We start from the raw sequence: 27,530 nt of genomic DNA, 5'->3' as shown, positions 1-27,530 counted from the left end.
TTCTCCCTTAATTTATACTTGTATAACATTGTCTTTAAATTACAAAGACACAATAATGAAAAAAGAAGATAATAAAGTTGTTATTGTTGATCCCTGTCTGCCTTTTTCTCTCTCTCTCTGCAACAGCTGAAAGATGGGATGGCTTCAAATGACATATTTGAGATTGTATGCCTTTTTTAGTTGAATACAAAACATTTTAAAGAGTAAAAAGTGTCAATCCTAAACAGTTGAGTTGGTGAGAAGCAAAACTACAGCAGTATCATTACTACTTAATGCAGTAAAAATGTCAAATGTAGCAATAGCCTATAGTAATAGTAATAAAACTATATGTAGTAGGCTACAGTACAGTTTTATTAGGTGGACAAATACAGTAAGTTGTTACAGGTGTTCAATAAACCTGACCTTCATTCCTGAGACTGTATACTTTGCAGCATCGTAGTGCAGTAGTGTGCCATTTTAGTATAAATGCCGTGACCACCAGGCAGACAGAAGGACTAAGACTCTGGGGCCCCATAGTGCACAAAACAGGTTTAATTATCTGCATATTTGCTGTGGCAATGCATTGTATCAAAAGGCCTGAGACTTATGTATAAAACACACTGCAAATTAGCAAAATCCTGAAATCTCCTGTGGCCTTGTCTGCATATATCAACACGCATGGGATCGTGATTCATAGGAGGTTTTGTGTGACATAGTGGCAGATCCTTTAATTTTGCCCGTGTAGTCCATCAGTTAGTTAATGCAAAACAAAACAAAAAAACCTGACTGGGCCTAAACCTCTGCTCCAAGGCTGACAAACTGGATCAAAATAGTAAAAAAATGCAATGATGGTGTTATTAGATGAGGTCATGTGGCCTATTTAAGGAGAACTGGGAGAGTTGGGCCTTTTGGTTAACAGCTGATCCATTTAGACTCAAAATATAGGCTGCCTTTAGCCTGTAGGTCAAGACAGAATAATTCATTCATTATTTCCCTGCCAAAAACGTATTCTTGGCTGTGGGTCCGGAGAAGGCTGTAGCTACTAGGAAAAATAATACAGGATATATAATTGTAAGCTATTTGCATAAATATATGTGAAAATCCAAATATTCAGACATAGTCTTTTAGTTGATTGGTCAATATTGTCTTAGGACTCCCTTGCGCTGGGCAGACTCATTACAGCATAGACATAGACTTACAGTATATATACATATGTATGTCCATGATATATGTATGGCCTGTGTCTATGAACTACAGCCTATTTATGTTTTCAACTCATTTATTTTCAATTCTTTAATGACTCCAGGCATGTCATTTTTTTTTTTTTTTTTGCTTTTCTACTTGTTTGTTTTTATACACATACATACGTATATATATGCATTGTCGTTTTTTTGTCATTGGTTATGAATACCAAGTTGAAATAAAGTGTTTTTTAAAAATTAAAAAAAAAAACTCTTTTCTGGACTTTGCCGCTAAATTGCCGCTGTTTGACCGTTTCCAGGGCAACCTACAGGCCTGTCGACGAAGCCCACGGAGCGCCGCAGCTGTCTGCTCCAGCATCCGCTCAAAATCTCCGCGTTTGTCCCCTGACTGAAAGTGAGTACATTATTAATGTGTAGGAAGGTCAAATGTGACACAGATACACTTTGCTATCTGTGCAGTTTTAAAACCAGAAATTCACAAATGCTAAAGGCTTAATAATGTGCTTTTTCTGAGTAGTCCGTGCTAAGAAAATAGTCTTCAACACTACTGATATTATCATTTAGGCAGTTCAGTCATGGCGAGCTAAACATTAGTAGGGATAAGTCCTGCGTTTAGGTGTTTAAGTGGACTTTTAACAGGAATGTGTTGTCTTCCTAGTGAAAAGAAGTCAGTTTGACTTGCTAACAAGCTAAACTGTTTTGGTTTCCTGGACAACAGTGCAACATAAACCCCCCACTGCTCATGACTGCCCAGTCAGCCTTAACCAGTAGGTAGATACTGGGACTGTTGTGAGTGTTTGGTACTGCTGAGTGTCTGCATGCTTGTGCTCAGCAACAGGTCATGGCTGACAGAGGACATGGCAGAGATGCAGAGGACACAGATGAGCTTCTTTACACAGGTTTTTATTAGTAGTACATGTATATCATACATAACGTACCCTCTTAGGAGTTTGCACCCTCTTTTAGTGGCCCGTTTGTCTGTCCTCACAGATCTACAGGACAACAGGAGTGTGTCTGGACTGGACTGTCCTCCACTCAAAATGGACCACTGTGACCTTCTCCTAGATGCTATTGATGCTCAGCTTGATCAGCTACAGGTCTGTGATTTTCATTCTGTCTGTCTGCACGTCTGTCTTTATGTGCGTATGTATGTATGTATGTGTTTTAAGCTGTAAGTGTGATTAATGTATGCAGGTCCAGCCCCAGAAACGTCAGGCGATTTCCAGAGAGTGTGACTGCAGTGATGCAGGTCATCTATGTCCTAACACACCTTATACCAAATTTGGAGGGTTTTTTTATTTTTCAGGTGATAATCAGTGTTTTTTATTTTATTTTTCTAGCTCCTCTCAACTGGAGTCAATCGCTAAGCAAAGACACGGGGCTTGGGAGTACAAGTCAAACAAATGACACTCCGGTGTCTTGTCTTGATTTCATACACACTCTGACACTGGAACAAACATCAGGTAATATTTCAATATTAGTGTCATTAAAGGAAGAACATGAGCACTTATAACAGAAGGTTATTAATTCTTTATCCGACAAACACTGCAAAGCGATATTTGAGACAGTAGTTGAGAAGGGTTTTAGATGTAAGGTATTGAAAGTGAAAATACTAAAGTGCACTGCAGAGTATCTAAATGTGCATGCTTTTTGAACTTTGCCAGTTCAGGGGCTGCATAGCTGTATCTGAGGGCATTTGGTCACACTTTGAGAAACTGTACTATACTATGTTTATGACATACTATATTATGACTTTTTATTACTTTTTATGACAAAGGATTTTTATTGCTTTTTATGGTATACTATACTATGACTTTTTATAATATCTAATGACATACTATACTATGACTTATATGACATTTTTATGACATACTATATCATGTTTTTATGATATTTTTTGTGACATACTATACTATGACTTCATGATCTTTTCATGACCCACTATAAAGACTATATAGTCAAGTAGTATATTAGATTTAAGTTATGAAAGTGGAAATACAGAAGTAATGAAATGTTGCTGAAGTCCATCTTTGTTTCACGTGCCACACTTTGAGAAACTATGATGTATGTGAAAGTGTTTTGTCCTTAGTGCAACAGGACCACAGAATCAAGCTTCTTCTACCCCATCTCTCCTCTCCTCTTCCCCCAGAGAGGAGCACAGGTTGCCGTGAAGGTCCTGTCACTAATGAGGAAACTAAACAGAAATCAGACAGAAAGACAAGAGACAAAGAAGAAATAGAGTCTCAGAGGGAGCAGGTCATCTGGAGGCTGGAGAGGCTGCTTGGAGACAACTGCAACCAGGGAAGGATGGCAGGAGAAACTCCCCCACCTTCAGATAGCATCTGCACTGAGGACTTTGTCAGATGTTTTAGAGATGAGATGGTCGAATTGGCATTGCCAGTGACTAATATGCAGCAGCTAAACAAAGAGGAAGAGGAGGATAGGACGGAGATACTTGACTGTGACACTGGGAAAAACAGTAAAGATGCAGAGACTGCTCACAATTGTCAAAGTAAGGAACTGGAGGAATGTTTTTACAGCTGTGGACTAAATGCATCTTGTGGTGAGAAAGCAGGAGCTGGACAGAGATACAGCACGCCACAGAGGCTTGTGGATGATGGCGGCAGTGAGTACTCGCTTCACAAACTCTTTAACTTAACAGAACTTTCCTCTTCCAACATCTAATGAGCATATGGCCTTGAAATGTCCTGAGCCCATTCATTTCCCTGAGAGGGTGAAAACTTTCCATTCTGTTTGTGATCATTTGCGGGGCCCTTATCCCAAAATGTCAACTTTACACACATACATAACCTACATAACCTGAATCTATTTAAATCACTCCATGGCCTTTCCTAAAGTGCCACCCAAAGTAAAAACTGTACATATTTATCCCCAAGAATTGTACAATGAGTATGTTGTTTGTATAAGCACTTTTCTATGGAGGGTTGTAGTTTACAATGCACCCTCTACGGCACACCATTCATTTTCCTTTTATGGGTTATTTACACGTTTATTTCGTCTCTCTCCTCTTTCAGTCTCTCACAGAGCAGAGGTTGTAACTGAAGACGAAACAATGCAGCAGAACAAAAGCTGTCCACCTAAGGCCAGGCGCTTGGCAGGTACCCCACGCAGAGTACACTGCACGTGCAAGCACAGTCGAGCTTATCCTCTTGAAAATTCTGCCACTACAAACAGTGATTGTAGGCTGCTTGTTTCTCTTGCAGGTGTACCTGTGTGGAGTTTTGACACCGTGTCCATTGACAGTGACCTCGACTCTGTCTGCACAGAGCAGGTCAGGCAGCATATTCACAGGCGGCCAGGTGAGAGACTGTCTCATTTTAAAATGACAAAACATGTTCATATATAAAATATCACTTATATATTATATAGATTAAATACTATTGAATACATAGCCCCCTGAGATGTAGCATCTCATTTTCAAGGGGGGTCCACAAATAGGCTAAAAAATTATAAAACACATACAAACGAAAACAGCATTACATAACAAACATACAGTGTAAATACACAGATACAGACAGATCACTCAAGAAAAAATTGAATACAAAGACCCACATGATAAATCATAAATTACATCATTAAACATCGCAATGTAGGCATTTCACCTATTCATTTGTAGCACAAATGAACTGAAGATTGTAAGTACACATAAATTAAAAAACAGGCTTTTCTAAGATAAAAGAATAAAGTTGTCCTGAACCAGCAGAAAGCAGATTACTGGAATGACCTACATCTGAAATGCATCCATTAACAAAGGGCAATTTTAAGAAATAATGCTTTAAACAAAGTCTTTAAATGCGGTAAATAGTAACAAGGGTAAAAAGACAATTTACGAAATGACAGTTCATATTTGTGTGATCAACTCCAGGATGGCGCTCTCTCATTCAGTCTGTCGAGGGCATGGACGACTACCGTACCAACCACAGTGACTATGACACACCCACACAAGAAGAAGGTGAAGCTCGTTCTACATCAGGTAAAGCAAGACCTGACTATTTCTTTATTAGTCCACAGTAACAAATTTCATCTTTAAATGTCACAGAATTTGCCTTTTTTTTTTCTTTCTTTTTTTTTACAAAGGCCAAAGATCCTCTCGTGGAAATCCTGTTCGGAAAGCACAGCGCAGTAAGATAGAAACATACAGGTAAATCAAATGGAAGATGAAAAAATGCACCAAATATTTTGGTCTTCTCCTCAGTGATGTGTACAATTTTAAAATGATTATTTTGCATATATTTCTGACCTGTACATTGTGCATGCTTGTGTATCACAGACATGTGTGTTCTTTGGGTGACGATGACAAGGACACAGATGAGGAAATGAATCAGTGGAGCAGCAGATGCAGGCCTGAGGGGACATCAGAGAAAATGCAGTCTGACTGGGCCAAGATGAAAGAGCGGCTCTCTACACTCCGCCGAGTGAGAATGAGACTCCCAGTCATATTTAGTACAATTGGATTTTTTTGGTCTCAACTGCATACATTTTCCTGTGTACGTGTGTATGAGACATTACTTAAATTGTTTGTGTGTCTGGTTTAGAAATGTGAGAAAGAGGAGCAAACACTAATGAAGAAGAAGATTCAGTTAAAAGATGTGGAGCTCTCCCTCTCTGAGCTCCAACAGAGAAGGAAGGTAAAGTGGAACATCTTATATGCAGTAGTTTATTAGAAGACTGCGCACTGAACTCTCACTAATACTCACAGTTTGTGGTATGTGTCCCAGCATGCCTTGCAGGAATTAGAGCAACTGAATGTCGAGACAGCAAAGATGGAGAAGGAGAGGAGGACTCTGGAGTTTGTTCTGCGAGACAGCAGGGCAGGGAAGGACTCTCTTAGGTATACAATCAAACTACTAACTGTATAAAGCTGTATTATCACATTGCGTCATCATCATCCTGTGCAGTATAAAGGATAGTAATACAACGATGAATGTGTTGTAGTTGCCAGCTGCATGAGCTGCAGAGGCAGAGAGAGTCCTGTAACCTCGGGGTAAGGTAATCTTGGTTGAATTCAATCATTTGCATGTTTGAGTCATTTTATGTTTTATTTTTTTTCCTGTTACTACATTTCTTTTGTTGCTCCACAGCCCAGTGTCGTCATGTCGGTGCTGGAGAGGGAGGAGATGGAACGACAGCTGGATAACGCCAAAACAGAACTGTTTGCTGAACAGCGACGTTCAAGGGAGAAGCTAGAGTCCGTGCAAGAAGTACTGCGTTAAAGCTTATTTATATCTGTAATTAGAAACATAACGATGATCATGAACCATAACAAGATTACAAGATCTTTCATGTAATTACAACAGTGTTCACACTATCAAAAATTAAATTCTAAATGATATAAAATACTGTAAATCATCCAAAATGATTACCACAACATTGTGTTTGGTTTGATGTCAGAGTCAAACCTTAGGCTACTAATGGGTTAGTTTGTAGATTAAACGTGAATTATTGTATGTATTCAGACTTTTAGTTCGAAAATAGGTTAAGTTTGACACATTAACAAGTATTATTATATTGTGAATGTATCATTTTAATTTAGCTGTTTTCTTGATAGTTATTGTTTGAGTGAAACTACAGGGAGAAGATGTTTGCTTTTGTGTGAAAGACATATTTGCCATGTGAGTTTGAAAATATCTCTGGATGTGTGTGATCTCGGAGCAGAAGTTGGAGGAGACTCATGAGGAGCTCCAGAGGGTCACAGACTCGGAGAGCTTACTGAAGAACAAGTGTGCTTGTCTGGACGAGAAACGGAGACAGAACAAGGATCAGATCAAGGTGGCACCCTAATGACATCATACTGTAATTTCTAAAAAGTTTAAATCTAATATTTATCCCTTAAGCAAATAGCACACTGTCAACGTTTACAGTTTGTTCATTGATCATTTTCTAACTATTTCTGGTGTATCTCTTTTTATCAGGTGGTAGAGTTTCAAGTAGGCGAGCTGCAGGGGGAACTGGGAGAATGCAAGATCAGAGTGGGCACTCAGGAAAAGATGCTGGCCCAGAAGGAGCTAAAGCTGCTTGATTTACAGGAGCAATGTGGGGCCTTACAAGAAGAAAGAGATGGACTGAAGGGGGAGCTACAACACCTGAAAACCCAGCACCGCAATACACTGAAAGAAGCCCATGAGCAAGCCCATGGATTGATGGTAAATGCTTTGTTTTTTTAAGACTACATGTCACGTTTTTTTATAATGTAACGTTAGGTAACATCTTTTTTTTTTAATTATTATTCAGGAGGAAGCATTGAAGCAGCAAAAGGAAGAATTGACTTTTGCTCATGAGCAGCAAATCCAAAAGGTGATAAATATGTCTGCAAAACAAATGTACTTATTCATCAAATGACATCATCACAGTTTGATTAAAGATGTAGCAATCCCTCGGGCTGTTGTGCCCTCAGGTTAACAAGCTGACTGAAGAGGAGAAAGCAACCGCTATGAAAGAACAAGCTCTATCTCTCACACGACACATTGAGTCCTTGAAAAGTACCATTCAGGTGAGTGTTTCCCTCAACATATGGCATCCACACAATCTTAATGTAACTATTCACTGCCATGAATGCACGTATTATATGTTAGGTTTGGGTGGCAATTGCAAAACCTCACTTTTCTGTGTCATTTTCATAATTATTGCACTATAAACTATAAATACAGTAAGTAAAAAGATGCCACAGATGTGATACTCTCCTATATTGGCAGATAAAAGAAGAAGAGGCAAAGAAGCTGAGGGATTCTCTGGAGCAGCAGCAGGAGGAGGCAAAGAGCCGTGCAGAGGAGCTGCATGAAGAAACCTTGGAAAAGGTACTCTCATAATCATCTTCTAAAATATACAATATTTTTAAACATGATGCAAGTTATTCACAGTAGGCTTCCATTCCAGGTGCACAAAGCAGTAGAGGAGGAGAGGAGGAAGTGGGAGGCAGAAAAAGTGGAATTAGTGCAGATGCACTGTGGGAAACTGGAAGAGCAGAACAGAAAGAGCCTGGAAAACATGAAAAGTGAGATGCAGCGAGAGAAGTGTAAAGCACTGGCTCTTCAACATAAAGTGGGGGAACTAAAAACTGTAAGGTGACTCACAGCCATGACATGTAACATTAGAAATGTATTCGGGTTCTGTTCTGATTTCATTCTCTCAATGATTTTCTTTTTATCTGGAAGAGAGTGCAGGAGATGGAGAGTGAAAGCGGTGCACAGCAGAGAGAACAGGAGTCTTTGCTGGCTGTTATTTGCAAATCACTGAAAGAGGAGCACCAGGCTGAGCTGCGGAAGTTGCAGAGACAGATGGCACAGGTGCGAGAAAACCACAGAAAGCAATCATTTGAAGACGCCTAAAGAGATTCGGTGCTGTAGAAAAGCTGACATGGTGTGGTCTATGGTCATAGGAGAGTCAGAGGGCAGCGCTGAGGTTCCAGAAGGCTGTTCAGCTGGCAGAGAAAGAGGCTGACAGGCTCCGGTCGATGCTAGAAGAAAGTGAGAGGGGCAATAACCAAATCATAGCTGAGCTGGAACAGCAGCTCAAACATTGGACTCAGGAGCTGGTAGCAGAGTGCCAGCATCTACACCTCTTAGTGGAGCAGAGCGGAGCCAAACAAAGTTCAGTGCAACTTCCTCACAGGTACAAATTAATGCTCTGGTTTACATACATATCTGGTTAAGAAAGAGGTGAATATTTTGCAGGAAACATAGTGTGCCTCTAATTTTGAGGCCTTTGTATTGTGCAGTCCTACAGCAGCCGAGGCGCTTACAAACCTGAGAACACTGAAAGAGCAGTTGAAGCACTTCATTAATCATCTACAGCAGGAGCTTGATTCACAGAAACAAACCACCGAGCAGCTGAGAAAAGACAAGGTATAATGGTTAAGACTGTGGCGTTTGCAAATACAGCACATTAAATGCATACATATTATAAGTTCATATTTTTCAGGAGCGAGAATTGAGCATCCAGAGGCAACAGCTGAGGATGGACAGAGACCAAGCCTTGGGTTCTCTAAAGGAGCGTCTCATTCAGGTATGAACTTACACACTTTGTAAAGGTCATGCCGGTGCACAAAGACACAGAAAACGCATGCTTACAGCATTATATGCAACATCATATGTCTGCAGGAACACATTGAGGAGCTAAGCAGTCTGAACTGGCCTCATATGTGTGATGGAGGAGCTGAGGGAGGAGGCGCAGCAGCGTCTCTTCGCAAACAGCTGAAGGCCAAAGACCTGGAGCTCAGGCAGGTTCAGAGGAGCATGGGTCAGTGGAAGGAACAGACTGCAGCTCGTCTAGCATGCAAGTTTGAAGAAGAGTTGACAGCTGAGCTGGAAAGGTAACATTAAAACAAATTCAACACAGAGGCACATTTTTATTTTTTTTCTACGGTTTTCATACTTGGAAATGTGAAACAAAGACATTCCTCTCTTTAAAAATGGCCACTTAAAATAGAATATAAAACAGAAATCAGAAGAAATTCTGCTTTTCTATATTTAAGTTTTGCTCCGATTTTTGCTATTCCACAGGTGCAAGACAAAGTTGTTAAGGGACAGGTAAACTGGTTTCTAATGGCGTACTAACCAGCTGTCTGTCCTTACAAGAGCATGATCTCACCTCAACTCACTACAATATGTTTTATACCATAGTGGTAACATTAACTTAACATGTAAACATCATACTCATTCATGTAGTTGTGTTGATTATTCAAAACTAGCAACTTTTCAAATGAATTTTTTTTGTTTTCCAGAAAACCATCAAAGACTCGAGCGGAGAGGCAGAGAAAGCCTGAGAGGCCTGAAGGAGAGATGACATTAAATGTAAAGGTAAATGTTCCTGTGTGGGCACGGACACCAAGCTCTAACAGACACCTACTTAAAGATGTTCAATATTAATTGATTTACTGACAATCTATCTCTCTTTGTCTTTACCCCACAAGGAATCTCAGTATTCAATTTGCTCTCCCTCCCTCCATGTTGTGGACTCTGCTGCCTCCCACAGCCCCTCAGACGTGGCTTCATTTAAGCTTCTACGTTACCTCCAGAGCCGAGTCAAGCAGCTTCGTGTAGAAAACCAGGCCTACACCTGGAGCCAGTCACCTTCAAATACAATCCCTTTAGATATGTCAGGATCCTTTCTTACAACAGTGAGTGCATTGTTTTAGCAGCCACTATCTGTATTGAAGTATACTGCAGACATCAGTACTTAATGCATAAAGAATTAATAAGCATGAGAATGAGAATGAGAAAATGAGAAGCATTATGACAAACTATCGGCTTGTCCTCTGTAAGAGGCTCAGCACTTCTGGGTCTGATTTGAAATCCTCTGAAAAAATAAATCAAAAAGTACTTTTAAAACTGGACAAGGACTAAAACGACTTGGCGTGGCAGCAGTATCGCTAAGATGTCTATGTTAATCCTGTGCTTATCTTCATAATATAGTAATATGTTACACTGGTGTCTCCTTTATAGATCACTCAAGGTCAGGACGTTGCTGGGATTCAGAGTCACACATTTATCAGGACGGTCTCAAGTTAAGGACATGAAACCAACTGTGTGTTATATATTGTAATGCATTTTAAGCTGTTTTTTGTGGCCACAGAAATGAATCATTTACTGTTACATGTGCTTAAGACTGCGGATTGACAAGCAGGGTCACAGTGACAAATGACACAATGAAGATTTGGTCATTAAGTTCACAATCCTCTCAAGGCAATTTTTATGGCTTAAGGTTACAGTGAACTCTGAATGAGCGACGAGCTGACGTTTCACTGAAGATCATGCGAGATGTGTCAGAGAGACCTCATAAAACTGACATGTCTTTGTATAATCATATATTTTACAAGATGTTAAATTGAACAATAAAAATGTTCTGCTGATTTCTGGCAAGTTCAACCTTACCAAGGACATAATTTGGGGTCATTAGAATTTAATATGACATCTTAATTAACTTTGTGAAAATGAAAATGTACTAATTTCTAAACATATCTGCTATCATACATGCTGTCTGCTATTTTGTTAGCCATGTTCAGAAGACGTTTCACTGGGCTGGAGTAGTTGTGTTGTTGGTTCTTCCTGTGATATCAATGGAGAATGTAGGGCCAGTGCCTATTTAATAACAACTGTTTCCCTAAAAATAATTGTCAGCGTCAGTCTTGTCTTCAGAGCTGGCCCTAACTAAACTGATGTATAAAATGAAGACAATGACATGACTCTGACCTTAAATTGGCATTGGAGACAGGAAATAACTTGTTTTTGTTTGACAAATTGGAGGCTGTTGCATTCACTAACCTAATAGTTTACTGGTTAAAATAAATACCTAATTGTTTTATATATATATATATATATATATGATCACTTGTGGCGTTCCACATCCTGGGACCCCTACTCTTCCTGATGCAGTGATAAAAGCATCACAATGTTGAACCGACAAGAGGACTGCTTTCAATTAATTCCAGCACAATTTTATCCAATGAAAATCAACTGTCATACAAAATCTCTACATGGACAATGTACATTTATTTAAACTTATAACACTTGATGGCTGGTTGCAATTCTGGTTATATATTAAAATACAATCAAATTATAAAAAAGTGCATTGCGATTTCTCAAAGCTCAAAGATGGCGTACTTGCTTAGCACTATAGGAAGATAAACTTCTACCACAACAAGTACAATAGCGGGCAGGAAGTCATGCTGCCCAGAAGCGGAATATAAAAACTAAACTGAGTGACTGTAAAACAAAAGATGTGTTGCACAAACTGTCCAAAACTGCACAATATTCATGTACAGCCAACATGCCTTGCCAAACTGACCTACCTCAAGTGGTTCTGAGTTCTATATATTGTTTTCTGAGACTACGTTTCAAGTCTTTTACTTTAGCATGGCTTTTCAAGTCATCAAGCACCATTACATTTCCATGTCCTCCTCTACGGAGCTGTGAGCCATAGGAAAGCTGTACAGAGAAGAGTGTGTGTCTGCAGGTGGACTGGAGGGACTGAGGGAACTGTGAGGGGTGGGAGATGGACATGGAGTCGGGGGTTGTCGAGATACTGTCTGTTGTTTACGCGGTTTCTGTAATGCGACCTTTCGCTTCCGACAGAAAGGATCGTCTGGTGGCCTCCACACCACCAACTCCATACAGGAATGGCTCCTAAAGGTGAGAAGAAGATAAACACCAGGGGGGGAAAAAAAGTTTTTAAGGGTAAAACATGAGTCATGTTACTTTTAAGTTACTTCATGAAACATTAAATGTTCCTATAACGAAATGAGGAGAACATACACAGACTGGGCTACTGTGTGCGGGAGGATGTCACTGATGCCGCGCTGTAGACCCTCCTTCAAACTGTCAGAGATCACCAGCACTGGCCGTCGTGGGGCTGGCTCGACATCCAGATCTTCGTCCTCATCATCATCCTCCAGCGTTATTCTGTGATACATAAATATCGCTGTATTAGCTTAATGCAATAGAAGTGTGTTGATGTCACCTTTAATGTGATACAACCCCTAAACCCACTGAATGGGAAAACAAACCCATTGTGGCTGACGTAAGTCGAGTGAGCTGCAACACTAGGAAGAAAACCAGCAAATATCTTGAGAATATACAGGTGAATGTGAAAGAACACAGTGTTTCATTGAGAAAGAGTTTCCTGACATACAGTATACATTTACACAGAAATGGGTAATATGAACAAATTAATTACAAGATGATTACCACAGCCAGACGACATTAACTTGATATTGGTAAGTGATGATAGTTACTTGATTATCCAAAGTCATGAATTAATAACTTATTTAAAACAAAATACTAAAATTTAAAACATTTTCTCAAATATTTAAGATTTATTTGTAACAGCTTTTGAGACATTTTAAACATGTTCTCATTCATTTTGACATTAAAGCTGCAACCCATGATATCTCAATACAATCCTTTTGCCACAAAACAATTATGGCAAGATAAAAAGACAAATATTGAATAATCACATTTATATAGCCATACTAAAAGTCCTTAAAGCTTATGAGAGCCTATAAACTTTGTTCCATTTTAAAGCAGTACTAGTCAGTTCAGTGGATATTCTGATCTGTAATAGATTTGTGACCTTTCCAGGGCGTTCCCCTCCTCCCCCCAAATGCATGCTGGAAAAAACTCAAGGCCCCTGTGAAACCTGAAGTGTACAAAACAAAAGAAAGTATCGCCTCATGTTGGTTCTCTTCTCTTGAGCCTTCAATAGTCTGAAAATGTATACCTGAAATGAATGCATTAGTGCATTCTGTGGCATCTATCTTAGCACTAACACTTTTACCATCCATGATAATAAAGCATATTGAATTGAATCTAAAAAGCCGGGAATTGCTTGGTCAGGTAACACTATGTGTTTTTGGTTTTTACACTTGTTTTACCTGTAACCAAAGTCTTATTCTAACAAATAAGCAGTCAGATGGTTGGCTGTTTTGGCAACTTTCTGCACAAACTGCATGTTGCATACCTGTCTTCAATCTCCCGAAGTTTCCTCTGAGCTGCCTCTATCTCCATGCAGGAGCTTTCTGTCTCGAGTCGTAGCAGAGCAGAGGAGGGCTGCGGCAAAGTCAAGGGCTGAGATGCTGGGTAGGGCTGTGCAGGGCTGGCTTGCTTTGCAGGCAGAGGAGGGCAGCCGTTCACGGTGGGCCAGTCAGGACAAGCGCTTGTGTTTGAGTTCTCTGAAATGTCCACTTCTGCCTCCAACGTTAACCTCCTCCTTTTAGCACTGCATCCCCTGAGAACAAAACATAAAGATATGTATCACTGCACTCACACATTCTGGAAGAGTAAAATACTGTTTTTTATATGCATCTCTCTCTTACTCATCATCAACTCTCCTCCTGTGCTTCCTGAGGCACCGTGTCTCCCAGCTGCTTTGGAAGAGAGAGAAAGATGTGTCAACACACAATATAAACATGGCAGGTTAAGACTGAACACTGCCGCTCTATTTCTGACAGATGTATGGAGGGAATGAACAAATCATCAGCTACATACTTGCTGGATAAAGTTGCTCTCTGTAGGTGGCCAGACGTACTCGGAGATCCGAGGTCAAATTCAGGAAGGCTTGTGGGGCCTGAAAATGAATACATGGCTGGCAGTGGCAGAAACCCCAGCTCACTACCTGTGGGAGCAGGGTGATGCATGGTCGGTGAAATGCTTTGAAGAGACACACGGGTAGGTAACTACACACGGGTCCGATCTGTTGGATAAGTATTGATGCCAATCAGATAAATGGTGAAAGCTATTTTTCTCTAACCTGCATGACGCACAAGTTATAAATACGAGGACAGCTGGTTGATTATCTAACTACGCCACTGTCGCCTTGCCTTAGTATGACGTTACGGATAAAACTGGCTATTATTATAACGTGACACGGTAATACACAATGACAGCTTCCTCCATGCGCTCAATAACAACTTTAAAAGCAGAAATATATCACGTTATAGCGTTACAGACCGACCAGTGCTGCAGCTGCCCGTCCCCTCCGTGTTTTTGTTGTTGCTGTTTAGCTAGTCTTCGTCAGTTCACATTTGTTTTCCATGGGAATGACGCCATTAGCGCACAGCAACAGTCTCGCTAACTTAATACAGACACCACCTATTTGACAGGACAGATAGCCCCGACATTAAAGGTCCCTGTGGTGTGGACTGTTTGAATGGTAGGCTGGGTTTAACTGACGTTAGCTAGCTATTCTGGAAAAGTCTAGTCGCGCTAAAAGAGTTGTCATGGTTCTACGACGTACGTGTGTTACGTTAGGGGGGATTCTGGGTATTGTAGTTGTCTAGGGTTCGAACGCTCGGTAACTCTGGTAACGAAGTCAATTTGAAGCATTAGCACCAGATTAGCATCATTTGTAGAGTAGCAGTTGAGTTAAAATGTCAGTTGTCACGGCCGGAAGACGATACGTGGAACATTTGTTTGTTTGTCTGTTTGTTTGTTTGTTTGTTTTTAAATAAACTTTATTTATTTAGTACCATAATAAAATGCAAACTTTCCAAAAATGTGTTGAATATTAAAAACAATAGACACGAGAGAGAAGAATAAAATAACAAAAATAAAAAAGTAATAATAACAACAAAAAGAAAAGGAAAAAGGAACAGAGTTAAAGGCAAAGAGACCAACGCTAGGGGGATAAAGTTTTAAGCAAACCCCTTTAGGGCAGTACAAGATGTTATAGTTGTATCTGAATTAAACTTAAGTGAGTGTTGGATTAAAATAACTGTTTAGTTCTGATTGAACTCATTAGTAAAAGCAATAAAACACGGCTTCTTATTAGTGAATTTGCATTTATAGATATGGTGTTTTCCCATTATAATAATAAGATTAATCGTGTATTGTTTTCTCGGAGGTGTAAAATAAGATTGACAGCTTTATTTTGTTTGTTTGTTGTTCGTTTTTGTTTTACCAAAGAGTAAATGCGTTGACAAGATAGTTCCTCACCCACACCGCCCACACAGTTTATGTTCATGGTTTAAAGGGACCGTCTTGCTTTTTCCTCGCTTTTTTTTAATCATCTCAAATAACGAGTCATGTGACAGTGAGACAGTAGAAGCTGTTATCTCTGCCTCTGTTCTTCTTCACACTGAAGTCACTCTCGGAGGAGGTAAGACTGCTGTTTTAAAGGCTAACAAACCTATAACTGTAACCTATAACCTATAACTGCTGTGGTAAAATTACAATTACGATCTTAGAAAACTTACCTCACATCGCCAAATAGACTGTTATGTGTCTAATCCTATCTAAATGTATATTGCAATTGCATTTTGTTTAACATCTCTTTACCTGCCTTTCTCAAATACCTTCACACTCATAGCCCATTTTACAGTACAGGCCTATCTGTGTTGTTACTTTAACGTTTTATGGGAATATATTGATTTATTTCCCGTGTTTGTGTTATCCAACAGTTTGCCCAGAATGCTGTATTTAGTGGTAATCACAGGCCTACTGGCTTTTTCCTCTGGTAAACCATGTGGTAAGTATTTTTTAATGTATTTATTATAAATCCAGTTATCCCTAACCCTGTCTGACCTTACTAAATGTGTTTGACCACTGGAAATAACCCATTTTACAAATACATACACTCACTGGTTGGACCAAGTTTGGACATTCACTGATTTCGCAATTACCCACTTCATGAATTTGTCATTGCTCAGTGACAAAAGTTGAAAAAGAAGGTGCATGTTGGCACCCTTTTGGCCTTCAGTGGTGACGGTAAAATACCAAGGAGAGACATTAAGACATTGTAAACTTGAACACAGCAAATTCAACTTTTTAAAAAAATTATTAAAGTCTCCACTGTCTTTGTTTCCTCTTGTTGTGACTGCTGATGCTGCAGTTCTGGTTATGCAATGCTCCGAGAGTTCATGTTGATGTCAGCAAGTTAGCAAGTTACTGAAATATCTTTTTATTCCTTTTAACATTTTAATTCAGATACTGGATCCAACAGCGAGCTGCACCTGTCACTCAATAAGAACCTCCTTCGCTCGCTGGAGTCGCAGGAAGGACTTCCCAATCCCAGTGTCCACTTGGCGTTGCGGCTGTCTAATAACCACAACCTCGCCAAGGAGAACGAGCACCTGAATAAACTGAAAAATAATTTGCACAATGACATTCAAAGGTATTGCACTGTTCAGAAATGCCCTCACACTTCACTGTTGCTTATCCTTATGACACAACCAATGACTTGCTTTTAAATCGATATGTCCATTGGATTTGTCTTCTTTTGCCTTGATGTTTTCACCTGACCTGTGTCTCCTGCAGCTCTCTCACTAACAGCCAGTCTGTGGTTGGCCTCCTGTCGCTGTACACTCTGGCTTTGAAGTCCTCCTGCTACGACCTCAACACAATCACCTTCACTGTCGGTGAGAAGAGCGAGACGCTGCTGACGCACCTGAAGAAGCAGATGGAACAAGAAAAAGAGCACATTGCCAGTACGTTTTCCTTTGACATTTTTAAGGTGTTCATCATCCTGTTTTACATTGTGCTACAAAATAAGTGCAGAGTTTTAGAGTGGATATTTCTTCAGCAGGAAAATCCAGGAAAATGTATGTAAAATCTCAACAAAGAGAAAAGGCCGTTTGGATTATGTTGGGCTGAATCTGCTCAATAATAACGGCAAACATTGTCAGTATCTTATTTTCCTAATGGCTTTACTTTTATTTAGCTGTATAGCTGTGATGACATTTGAGTTTGTCTTAATGAAATTTTAGTGTTTAAGTTGGACTTTGTCTAAGAATTCTGCAGTGCCAACCTTTATCTCAGTTTGTATTAATTAGAGCATCTGTTGAGTAATTCCATCCAAACTGGAATAAGCAGAAAACAAAGTACTTTTTACTCTTTAACATTACTGTGAATTCATGTTTTCATGTTTCTTTTTATTTCTTCTTCTCCTTTGTGCAGTCAGCCACCGCCCTTTGACCAACTATTACCAGTACTCTCTGGGTGTGCTCGCTCTTTGTGCGAGCGGCATCAGGGTCAACAACCATGTCAGCAACAAGCTCATCAAGGCAGTAGAACATGAGCACTTCAAACACGGAGACTCTGAGAGTACTGGTGAGTGTAACCTGCCTTAATGTTTACTTTAACTGTTCAAATAAATATTAAATGGAGGACATGCAGGCAGGGGTGGAACCCTAATTCTATGATTTCAATTTTAAATTATGAAAATTGTAAACAAATTGCCCTATAGATGTGTGGTAGTGGTCTTACCACTACTGTGGACTAAGATGTATGGCTGCAAACTGTGGAGATAGATAGATAGATAGATAGATAGATAGATAGATAGATAGAATGTTATAATAGCATAGAATAAAAGACAGAGCTAATGTGCAAAAAGCTGTACAATACTCATACAAATACGTATCAATATACAAAACTTAGGAGTAAACGATAATAATTGACATGTAAAATAAATGACAGGATTTCTACTGTTCATATATGTATGTATAAGGCGTACAGAAGGACATAGTGCAAGTAATGCAATAGTGTCAATTACACATATTGTATCTGGCTTTCTCTCCTTAGATACCTATGCCATGGCTGGAATGGCTCTCCAGTGTGTGAAGGACGCTGGTTCCCATGTGCAGGGCGCTGCTGAGTTCAACACAGCCCTCACTAAGATCAGGCAGAAGCTCTTGGCCTCTCGTAGGATCGACGGTCATATTGGCAATGAGTTCAGCACAGGCCTTGCAGTTCAAGTAAGGATCTTTTTCCTTATTTATTTATTTGTTGTTCAGCTCCCTCTGCCTTTTTCACTGCATGACATTTTACGGAGCAAGATCTTTTCAGCTTAAATGTACTTGTGTGTTGTGTTTAAGGCCTTAATGGCAATGGGCAGCCCAGTTGCAGAGTGTGAAGTCTCAATGGAGGCCATGAGGGCAGGCGCCAGAAGCAACGTATACCACAACCCCATGGCCATATCTCAGATCCTGCCAGCTCTCCAGCAGAAATCCTACCTGACGGTTAAGAGCAAGGAGTGCCTCAACGAGGACAGTACGTGCAGCATTATTTCTACCCTCTGTGGTGATTTCAGGTTGTCCGTATTATCACTGTTTGTTTCATGGTGTGTGCATTCTCACAGACACTCTGGTGCTGGAGCCCATAGATCCTGTGGTGGTTTTACCAGTCGAGACCAAAGTGACTGTAACGGTGGAGGTGGTGACATCCAGTGGAGCAGCCGCTGTTTACTCCGTGGATGTGCCAAAGGGCGGCTCTCTATTGGAGGCCCTTGAACTTCTCAAGAAGAAAAATGTTGGCTTCACGTGAGTTCATCTATTGTATCTTTGTGGATTATATGTTGTTTTTGTTTTTTAGTCCTGTGGAATTGCCTACATTTAATAATATTTTATGCTGTTTGGCAGGTTTGAGAAGGAGTCCAGCCTGTGGGGACCTTTCTTAAGTGCAGTGAATGGAGAGCAGGCCAGACAGAGCGACCGCAGATACTGGCACCTCTCCTCTGATGGCACGGCACTCAGTGAGGGTGAGCACACACACACACACACACACACACACACACACACACACACACACACACACACACACACACACACACACACACACACATTACAGTACATCATGACTCACTAATGTAGCATTGCTTCATGTCTTTGATCTGCTGCTTTAATTTCTTTTTTTCTGGTTTGCTCCCTCAGGTGTCAATGATTACAAGATCGAGGCGGCTCAAAAGATCACCATCAAAAACACAACCTACTGAAGAGTCGATCGCTGCTGATGCAACGGTGATTGATGAGGACCAAAAGCAGTTCAATCAACTTTTTACTATCTTTAGTTGTTTTAACCAGTGATTATATTTGAATTGTCTGATGCCATAAATGGTAATAGTGGTTTGACTAAACTTTGCATTTAAATAGGTGTGAAGCTTGAATAAAAGTGTGATTTATAACTATTTGAACAGCGTTCTGTGAATATTCTCCCATTAGTATGTAAATTGTAAAGCTTATTTTTATAATGGCTTGCTAAATGAATGTGTAATGATTTTTCAAAAAGTTTGAACAAATAAAAAAACGTTGTAATGGCTTTTTAAATAAAGAGTTTCTGTAGGTTTGTGTTTTTGTTACAACAAAAAAAACGAATATAACCAATTATTTAATTCAATTATTAAATTATTGATTCAATTATTAAATTATTGATTCAATTATTAGATCACATACGACTTTTTTCAAAGTAACACGAATAATCAAAGCTTTGCAATTTGGGTTTAATTTTCTTTCTTGCACGTGTTAAGCAGCTTTATTATGGTTTATGAACACTAATGTATATTATCACAGTAATGTAAGTCAAATGAATGCCAATGGAGAGCCAAACATACAGAACTTTGAAATTAATTATTTCTTATAACTGACATTTTTTATATAGATCGTTAGAGTGTGAAAAGTTATTTGATTTAGTGGCATGAGTGACTGCAAAAGATCACAATCAGAAGTTGTGAAAAAAAGATTGTACAGATAGAAATTACACAAATATAACTACTGGTATGTGAAAATGAAAAGGGAAAAAACACTTTACAGGTCTTCTGATTATCTGCATCAATAGTAATAAAGCATCTGACTTCATGTACCTCATTATTCATCTGGGGAAATCTGAGAGTGAGATTTTATCATTGAAAATATGGATGAGAATCTGGTCTTGCATTGGAGGAATGTATTGTTTGAACTAATAATATACAAAAAACAACAACTGGGAACACATCTTATTATTATGATGGCAAAATACCATACCCTTAAATGCAAATTCACTAATAAGAAGCCGTGTATTATTGCTTTTACTCATTAGTTCAAGCAATACATTTTTTCAATCCAACACTCGCATAATTATAAATCAGTTACACCTATAACAGCTTATACTGCCCTAAAAGTGTTTGCTTAAAACTTTATCCATTTTTTTTTTGTTGTTATTAATACTTTTTTATTTTTGTTATTTTATTCTTCTCTCTAGTGTCTATTTTTTAATATTCAACTTTATTGAATATTAACTCTATTTTGGAAAAGTTTTTTTCCTTCTTAGCTTCTTTTTTTATTTTATTTTTGTTATTATTACTTTTATTACTTTTTAAAATATCTTATTTTTCTCTCTCCTGTCTAATGTTTTTAAATCCTGCACAGCTATATTATTGGGAATTTTTGTCTACACGTTTGTACTTGAATATACAATAAATAAAGTTTATTTAAAAAAAAAAAGAATGATAAAAAAAGAAATCTGAGGGTAAGTACTTCCGGGATAACGACCAAACGCATATTCTGTCACCACCACATCAAACTGTGCTTTGTTTACACACAATACAGTATTATATCTGTGCTTTAAATGTATGAAATCCAAACAAGTATGAACATATTGTTTGTTGCCTATTTTCTCTTCGGATATGTTTTTTCAAAAGGCTTTTATTGCGAAAGTACAGAACGCCACACCGGAAGTGATGTATGTTTTGACTGTTTGTAGCATTTGGGCATAATTTCACATGAACTTCACCTTAAACGACTTTACTTACCAACAGATAGCATGCGAACTAATATTGCCAGCGGCTACAGGGAAAAATAACACAGTACATCGTTTATAAATGTAGAATAATTAGCACATTAGCAATACATCAAATATTCATAACGAAAGTTCATGTTAGCATTACATCGAGGAGAGGAGGAGCTATAGCTACCATGTGCTTATAACTCAGCGGTAATATAACTTAACATCACACTAATCTCTTTGTCATAATGGCGTCCCTCTATCGGTGCGTTTCCAGTTTAAAAACGGGTTTGACAGCGTTACAGGTCGTGAGATTTGGGCTTCTTCCTCCACAGTGGAAGACACCTGAACGCCTCCTGAGAGCTGGAAACTCAGCCATAACAACACAGACAACAGCTAACCTAAGCACCATGGCTAATAAGTCAAGGAAGCTCAGTTCATCTTGTTCAAGGTGCCTGTCGGGTTCAGCTGCGACTGCTCGAGTGAAAAGGGTTTCTATCGAGGGCAACATTGGTAAGATTATACACTTGCTAGTATTTCAAAATAAGAGGATTTTCTGTTGATAACATATGATCTCCCCGTGTTATGTCCTCTCAAATATCAGCTGTCGGAAAGTCGACCTTTGCAAGACTCCTGCAGTCAGCGTGTCCAGACTGGGAGGTGGTGGCAGAACCGGTCAGCAAGTGGCAGAACATCGAGAGTGGGACCTCAAAGGTATATATATATATATATATATATATATATATATATATATATATATATATTAATGCTTTTCCTTTACCTCTTATCTTTCCATCTTTCCCGTACAAAAATCAAAGGAAGCAAAGTTTGATATCATCTTTGCTGGTGTCTTTTAACAGGGCACAGACGCATCCCCTCAGACGACGGTCAGCAACCTGCTGCAGATGATGTACCAGGACCCTCAGCGCTGGTCGTACACATTTCAGACATTTTCCTGTATGAGCCGGCTGAGAACACAGCTGCAGCCTCCTCCAGCTCGCCTGCTCAGCTCAGAGGGAACACCTGTCCAGGTGTATGAGCGCTCCATCTACAGTGACAGGTGAGCGAGTCAGGGTACGACAGGACAGGAAAGTATACTCGGAAATACAGATAATCATCCTATATGGGCGAGTATTGATGTCTTCTTTATTAAAGCTATTTCAACCAGAATGAGCAGACCTACTCCACTATCCATACATTCATACTATAACTCTTAATCTAATAAAATCAGCATATATATACAGATGTATTGTATGTACTATTTAACTTGTTGAGCTAATGCATTATCCTGTATTTTGTTTACTCAAATTAAACCTGAATCTCTGCTGTCAGATACATCTTTGCCCAGAACATGTTCGAGCTGGGGTGTATCAACTCTACTGAGTGGGCAGTCTACCAGGACTGGCACTCCCTCCTGGTGGAGCAGTTCGGACACCAGGTGGAGCTGGAGGGCATCATCTACCTCAGAGCCCCACCAGCGGTATGAACATAAGAAATGTCATGTTATGTTCAAGAGATCTATTAAATCACTCATCGTGAGCATGTTTTGCAGCACATACTTTAACTTGTGGTAGTTTGTATTAGTGTTATTGATACTGTACCTTGACATCATTGACATTTACTCTAATTCATCTTGAAAAATATGCAAAGAAATTGTACTTTTGCTGTCTCTCAGAAATGCATGGAGCGTCTGGAGCGTCGGGGAAGGGCAGAAGAGAAAGGAGTGAAACTGGACTATCTGGATAAGCTGCACGTTCAACATGAAAAGTGGCTGGTTGAGAAGAGCACTGAGTAAGTGCTAATGAGATCACGTCCATCGGTTGTCCTCCTCAGACTTTTATGTTTTTAATATTTCCAGTCACTGCTGAAATGTAAAACATGTTTTGACCTTTTGAAGTCTCACTCTTCACCGCAGTAATAAAGGTAAACCTGGCAGATGGACTATTTTTGAGGCACTTTTATTATCAGGTGGCTGTGAATGCAGGCCTGAATTGTAAGAAAATCACACTTAAAATTGCTGTTTAGTTGTATTGACCTGTGTCTATCCTACAAACTAAATCTTTTGTTCTATAAATTCCAAAAGTAAAATGACAAACAGCGGCGGTGGCACAACCATCCCCATTTTAAATGCGTTTCCTCGCAGCTGTTTGTTGCTCTGCTGTGAACAGATGACGGTCAGCAGTGTGTGGTCTGAGGTGGTCGGTGTAATACAGCTCCACTCTCTCTTTCCAGGATACATTTTGAGAAGTTGAAACAGATACCTGTGTTACAACTCGATGCCAGCGTGGAGTTTCTGAGTGACCCAGAGGTGCAGCAGGAATTTATAACTAAGGTATGTTTATTTATTGCACGCTGACATAATAGCTGCTACGCCGGGGTGAGCCACACGAGGGCCCCATCCTGATGTTTGAGACCTCATCTCTCATCCACACAGTCTGTGATCCGAGGAGAATCATCGCACTGACACGTTTCCGTTTTCTGCTCTGACGTTTGACGTGTTTCATGTTTGTGATCCATCGTGATGCTAAAGTACCTTTTCACACACAGATGAAGAACTTCTTCAGTGCTTTGTGAGAAGACCGTCTTCAGCTATCATCAGTAGGGGGAAACCGAGGAATTCAGTCAGACCTCAATCAGTCAACGTAACTGATATTTAACTGCACATGAGTCTCTCAAATAGCACATATAGTCAAATAAAAATGTTTTCTATTTTTGATCAGCTGCAGCTGATACTACATCAAACACACAGATTGAGCTGTCTGTATACAAATGTTACCTCTAAGGAGACTTTTAGATTGTTACATGCTTTTGTTCAGCTTTTTATTGTTTGCATGTTTGTTTGTTTGTTTTCAGATTCACTGGATAGTAGATGTTGCTCCTTATACTGTTATTTATTTCTTCCACTTGGAATCAATACTAAGTCTGTGCTACCACTACAATTGCCATTTGGAAACAGAGTTTACTGGGGCTTTTTACACATTCCTGAAGTATTGTAATTGTTGTTTGTTAATAAATAAAACCTATTCATTTTTTTAAAATGTATTGTCCGTTTTATTATCAAAGATTTTCTTAAATTTTCTCCTTTTTTCTTAGTTTGTGTGAAATTTTACATTACTTCTGCCGCTGTTATTAAAACAGCAAATATGCAAATAATTTAAATACATACTCTCAAGTACTGTACTAAAGTTAAAGCCTGAGTTAATTGCACTTGAGTTTTTCCATTTCATACTACTTTACACTTCTACTTCACTACAGTTCATGTACTTTTAACTGCACTATGTTTACTTTTCACATGCAGATTGAACAAAATATATTCATTAACATAAACAAAATTTAATGAACATAAAGATAAAACTACTGATCCTTTGGTGGAATCCAGAAGCTACCTGGTGTTGTGTATATTGTAAAAAAAAATAAAGCTCCACCTTTATCAGCTGCAACATTGAAGCGATGTACACATCGATACTTTTGTACTTTTACTGTAGCACATTTGAATGCAGGACTTTTACTCTACACTGGTATTACTACTGAAGTAAAAGGGTCTGAATCCTTCCACCACTACTAAACACAAAGGTGCTAATGGCTGAACAGCGTTTAAAGTATTTGTTAATGTATTTTTACATTTCAAAAGGATTTAGCTCCTTAGTTTGACAGGACAATGACCTTGGTTAAATGTTTTCTTTTTCTCCCCCTCCGGTGTGCTCTAATGATCAGAGGGGTTATTCAGATGCCTGGAGTGGTCAGGGGTCATCAAAGGGCAGCTGTCCACTATAAAGGGGCCTGTCTGGAGCTCCGTCTGCACATGGCATCATTTCAGCCTGAGACCAGCTGGAGGAAGGAAGGATATCTTTGCCTCACTCTCATTATTGTTGCAGTAGATTTAGTGGGTTTCAGTGAAAATGGAAGTCCTGACAGTTTTCTGCACATTGCTCCTCTGCTTTTTTGGAGTCGTTTTTTCCACCCAGAGGCACAGATATCTCACTGGCCTTGAGAACAGCTCAGCGTTGAGAAATCTCTCATTTAACCATCGCAGCAGATACCCTCTGTACATGATGCAGCTGTACCGCTCCTTCAGGACTTCTGATTCCTCATCGTCAGTAGCTGTCAATACCATTACAATGCAAGGGGACAGCCCGTCAGCGCACAGTTCTGACTCCGTCCTTAGTCTGATGGCCAGAGGTGAGTAAATAGTTTGATTATTAGTTTTGTTTTGTCTTTTTACAATGCTCGTATGCATGTTATATGCTGTATGTGTTAGTTTCTCCTCAGTGTACTCTATCCTCCAGCAGCTCTTTGGTTGGTGCATTATTTGTGTTATCAGACCCTCCTTTTTTACAGCCCAGCAAGTGTCAAAATTCTTATTCCACTTTAAAGGCTTTCTCTGTTTTATGTGAGAGGGTGTGTATATTAGCCCTCAGACGTCCTTGCACAGGGGGGTTCAATACACATCCTGTCCTGTTCGCCCTCCCACTCCAGTGCTCTGACATTTGTCCAGGGATCTGGTTTGCCCAGAATCCTCCAGACTGCCGTGTGTGAATTTGAGTCCATGTTAACATTTTTGTCTCATTTTTTTAGGTTGCCATCAAGTGGGTGACAGATGGACAGTCATGTTTGACATGTCATCCATCTCTACCAGTGAGCTTGTTCAGCTGGCAGAACTTCGGATTCGACTACCTGCTTTCTCTAGCTCCAAGCGTGCCACTGTGGATTTATATCATTCCAGAAAGCAGAGTTGTGACCTGGACAGCACATTATCATGCCAGGATGAGCACCTTTTCCTGGGGAGCTTTGGCACATCAGCCAGCAGCACAAAGTCTGCATGGAAGGTTTTTAATGTTACTGCTTTGTTAAAATACTGGCTGTACCAAGGAGATAGAGTGGCGAGCCAGGAGGCCTCAGGAGACCTTGAGGTGGACCATGGGAGCGGTGCCGGGGAAGAAGCTGAGATCGCTGACAAGTCCCTCTTCAAGAATATGGGATTGAGGCAAAGAAAAATACACCATCCAACCACAAACCGGGTCACAATGGTCATTTTCTCCAAACATAACCCGCCCCAGGAAGGCCATACAGCATACAGTCTCATTCACACTGTGGAGAACTCCAAGTATGTGACGATGGACAGAGTCAGCAGTCAAAGTCGACGCCACAAAAGGAACAGAATGGAGAGGATGAGAGTGGCTGCAGGAGCTTCACCTACCTCTGCACCGGCAGCAGAGCCGGCCCAGAGGCCGCTGTGTCGGAAGGTAGACATGTGGGTGGACTTTGAGCACATCGGCTGGGACGAGTGGATTGTGCACCCTAAGCGCTACAATGCATTTCGCTGTGAGGGAGAATGTCCCACACCGCTGGATGAGTCCTTCAACCCTACCAACCATGCATACATGCAGGTGAGACAACAACTTGATGTTTAATCCCATTCAACTCTTTTGTATTGTCTGGTTTAAGTCATTAGGGTGGCAGTTTAAGTCCAGCACGGACTTTGGACTGGTATCTGGAGAGATGCCAGTTCTCCTCCTGGTCACTGCCGATGTGCTCTTGAGCAAAGCACCAATAAAGTTGTCCTTTTTTTTCTATTCATGTGAATTTTTTATATATTTTCCAGAGCCTTTTGCAACATCAACATCCAGAAAGAGTGTCCTGCGCGTCCTGTGTGCCAACGCGCCTCAGCCCGCTCTCCATGCTGTATTACGAGAACGATGACTTGGCCCTGCGGCATCACGAGGACATGATTGTCGAAGAGTGTGGATGTCACTGAAGGCCAGCACAAGAGCAACTATTGACGGGGCATAACTGAACTGAACTTTAATTCAGCTGCTTCTTTACCGTCTTTATGTAAACATTAATGTTCAAATATTACATTTAAAGATCCTAGTCATGGCCTCTTACAACGAAAGACAGGATATGACTGTTAAGTTTGAATGACAGTATATTTCATCCATACTGGGTGGTACACGATAGTATAAATCTTTAGAAAGGGGAAAGCTCCATTATGCAAACGTTATATGTTGTTGTTTATTTCTACATTATAATGTATATTTTGTACATAAAATATGAAAACATATATTAAAACATATTATTTTGACATGATTGTGATGTTTTATGGTTTCTTTGGATGCTGCAGTATTGAATTTGAGCAACTTCAATATTGTTTTTGAATATTTCATCTTCTGTTTGAATTTATGAACCCTAGAAAATATATAAACTTCTCTAAAGTTGTCTTTAATTGCACAGCTTGAAATTGGCCACAACAAACTTCACAGAGGGAACTTCCACATACAGGAAATTCAGATGGTTTTCAAAGTAAAATATTTCAGATCTATAGATTAAGTACTATTTAAATTTCACAGTTTAGATATTCAGTCGCTTA

General features: G+C 39.7%; 4 protein-coding genes across 8 annotated transcripts; 3 read left to right on the top strand and 1 right to left on the bottom strand.

The window, feature by feature from the left end:
* Positions 1–11,768: 11,768 nt before the first annotated feature.
* Positions 11,769–14,839, bottom strand: ccdc117 (coiled-coil domain containing 117). 4 transcript variants are annotated; one of them, XM_083911893.1, is made up of 6 exons: positions 14,645–14,839; positions 14,183–14,309; positions 14,011–14,061; positions 13,656–13,922; positions 12,452–12,598; positions 11,769–12,322 (listed from the first exon to the last, which is right to left on the bottom strand). In XM_083911893.1, the coding sequence occupies exons 2-6, from the start codon at positions 14,275–14,277 to the stop codon at positions 12,079–12,081; spliced, it is 804 nt and encodes a 267-aa protein (XP_083768019.1). In that variant the 5' UTR covers positions 14,278–14,309; positions 14,645–14,839; the 3' UTR covers positions 11,769–12,078. The 4 variants fall into 4 exon arrangements, with proteins under 4 accessions (XP_083768019.1, XP_083768018.1, XP_083768016.1 ...); XM_083911892.1 differs by having other exon boundaries at positions 14,649–14,839; XM_083911890.1 differs by having other exon boundaries at positions 14,183–14,839.
* Positions 14,840–15,717: 878 nt separating this feature from the next.
* On the top strand, positions 15,718–19,740 carry tcn2 (transcobalamin II). The gene is made up of 10 exons (XM_083911888.1): positions 15,718–15,791; positions 16,093–16,160; positions 16,619–16,805; positions 16,949–17,118; positions 17,588–17,740; positions 18,212–18,384; positions 18,505–18,679; positions 18,768–18,948; positions 19,048–19,166; positions 19,339–19,740. The coding sequence occupies exons 2-10, from the start codon at positions 16,103–16,105 to the stop codon at positions 19,398–19,400; spliced, it is 1,278 nt and encodes a 425-aa protein (XP_083768014.1). The 5' UTR covers positions 15,718–15,791; positions 16,093–16,102; the 3' UTR covers positions 19,401–19,740.
* Positions 19,741–21,168: 1,428 nt separating this feature from the next.
* Positions 21,169–24,063, top strand: dguok (deoxyguanosine kinase). 2 transcript variants are annotated; one of them, XM_083911701.1, is made up of 8 exons: positions 21,169–21,373; positions 21,499–21,676; positions 21,768–21,877; positions 22,024–22,223; positions 22,496–22,643; positions 22,839–22,954; positions 23,396–23,495; positions 23,711–24,063. In XM_083911701.1, exons 2-8 carry the CDS (start codon positions 21,574–21,576, stop codon positions 23,735–23,737), a joined length of 804 nt encoding a protein of 267 aa, XP_083767827.1. In that variant the 5' UTR covers positions 21,169–21,373; positions 21,499–21,573; the 3' UTR covers positions 23,738–24,063. The 2 variants fall into 2 exon arrangements, with proteins under 2 accessions (XP_083767827.1, XP_083767826.1); XM_083911700.1 differs by having other exon boundaries at positions 21,169–21,676.
* Positions 24,064–25,062: 999 nt separating this feature from the next.
* spaw (southpaw) lies at positions 25,063–26,918 on the top strand (the record flags this gene model as incomplete). Its single annotated transcript, XM_083911901.1, has 3 exons — positions 25,063–25,342; positions 25,739–26,550; positions 26,766–26,918. 3 exons carry the CDS (start codon positions 25,063–25,065, stop codon positions 26,916–26,918), a joined length of 1,245 nt encoding a protein of 414 aa, XP_083768027.1.
* Positions 26,919–27,530: the final 612 nt, after the last annotated feature.

This window comes from Echiichthys vipera, assembly GCF_963691815.1.
Source record: "Echiichthys vipera genome assembly, chromosome: 4".
Lineage (NCBI taxonomy): Eukaryota > Metazoa > Chordata > Actinopteri > Perciformes > Trachinidae > Echiichthys > Echiichthys vipera.
The sequence above is the reverse complement of the archived record's forward strand: the minus strand, read 5'-3'. Positions and strand labels throughout refer to the sequence as shown.

Excerpts from the sequence above, each read along its gene's own strand:
- tcn2 (XM_083911888.1), top strand. The coding sequence starts at position 16,103 with ATGCTGTATTTAGTGGTAATCACAGGCCTACTGGCTTTTTCCTCTGGT. Across the intron at positions 18,680-18,767 it reads GGAGTGCCTCAACGAGGACA|ACACTCTGGTGCTGGAGCCC; the intron begins GTACGTGCAGCA and ends GCATTCTCACAG. Across the intron at positions 19,167-19,338 it reads TGGCACGGCACTCAGTGAGG|GTGTCAATGATTACAAGATC; the intron begins GTGAGCACACAC and ends TTGCTCCCTCAG.
- dguok (XM_083911700.1), top strand. The coding sequence starts at position 21,412 with ATGGCGTCCCTCTATCGGTGCGTTTCCAGTTTAAAAACGGGTTTGACA. Across the intron at positions 22,224-22,495 it reads CGCTCCATCTACAGTGACAG|ATACATCTTTGCCCAGAACA; the intron begins GTGAGCGAGTCA and ends CTCTGCTGTCAG. Across the intron at positions 23,496-23,710 it reads AGCAGGAATTTATAACTAAG|ATGAAGAACTTCTTCAGTGC; the intron begins GTATGTTTATTT and ends TTTCACACACAG.
- ccdc117 (XM_083911890.1), bottom strand. The coding sequence starts at position 14,331 with ATGCATCACCCTGCTCCCACAGGTAGTGAGCTGGGGTTTCTGCCACTG. Across the intron at positions 14,062-14,182 it reads AGAGCAACTTTATCCAGCAA|CAGCTGGGAGACACGGTGCC; the intron begins GTATGTAGCTGA and ends TCTCTTCCAAAG. Across the intron at positions 13,923-14,010 it reads AGGAGGAGAGTTGATGATGA|GGGATGCAGTGCTAAAAGGA; the intron begins GTAAGAGAGAGA and ends TTTTGTTCTCAG.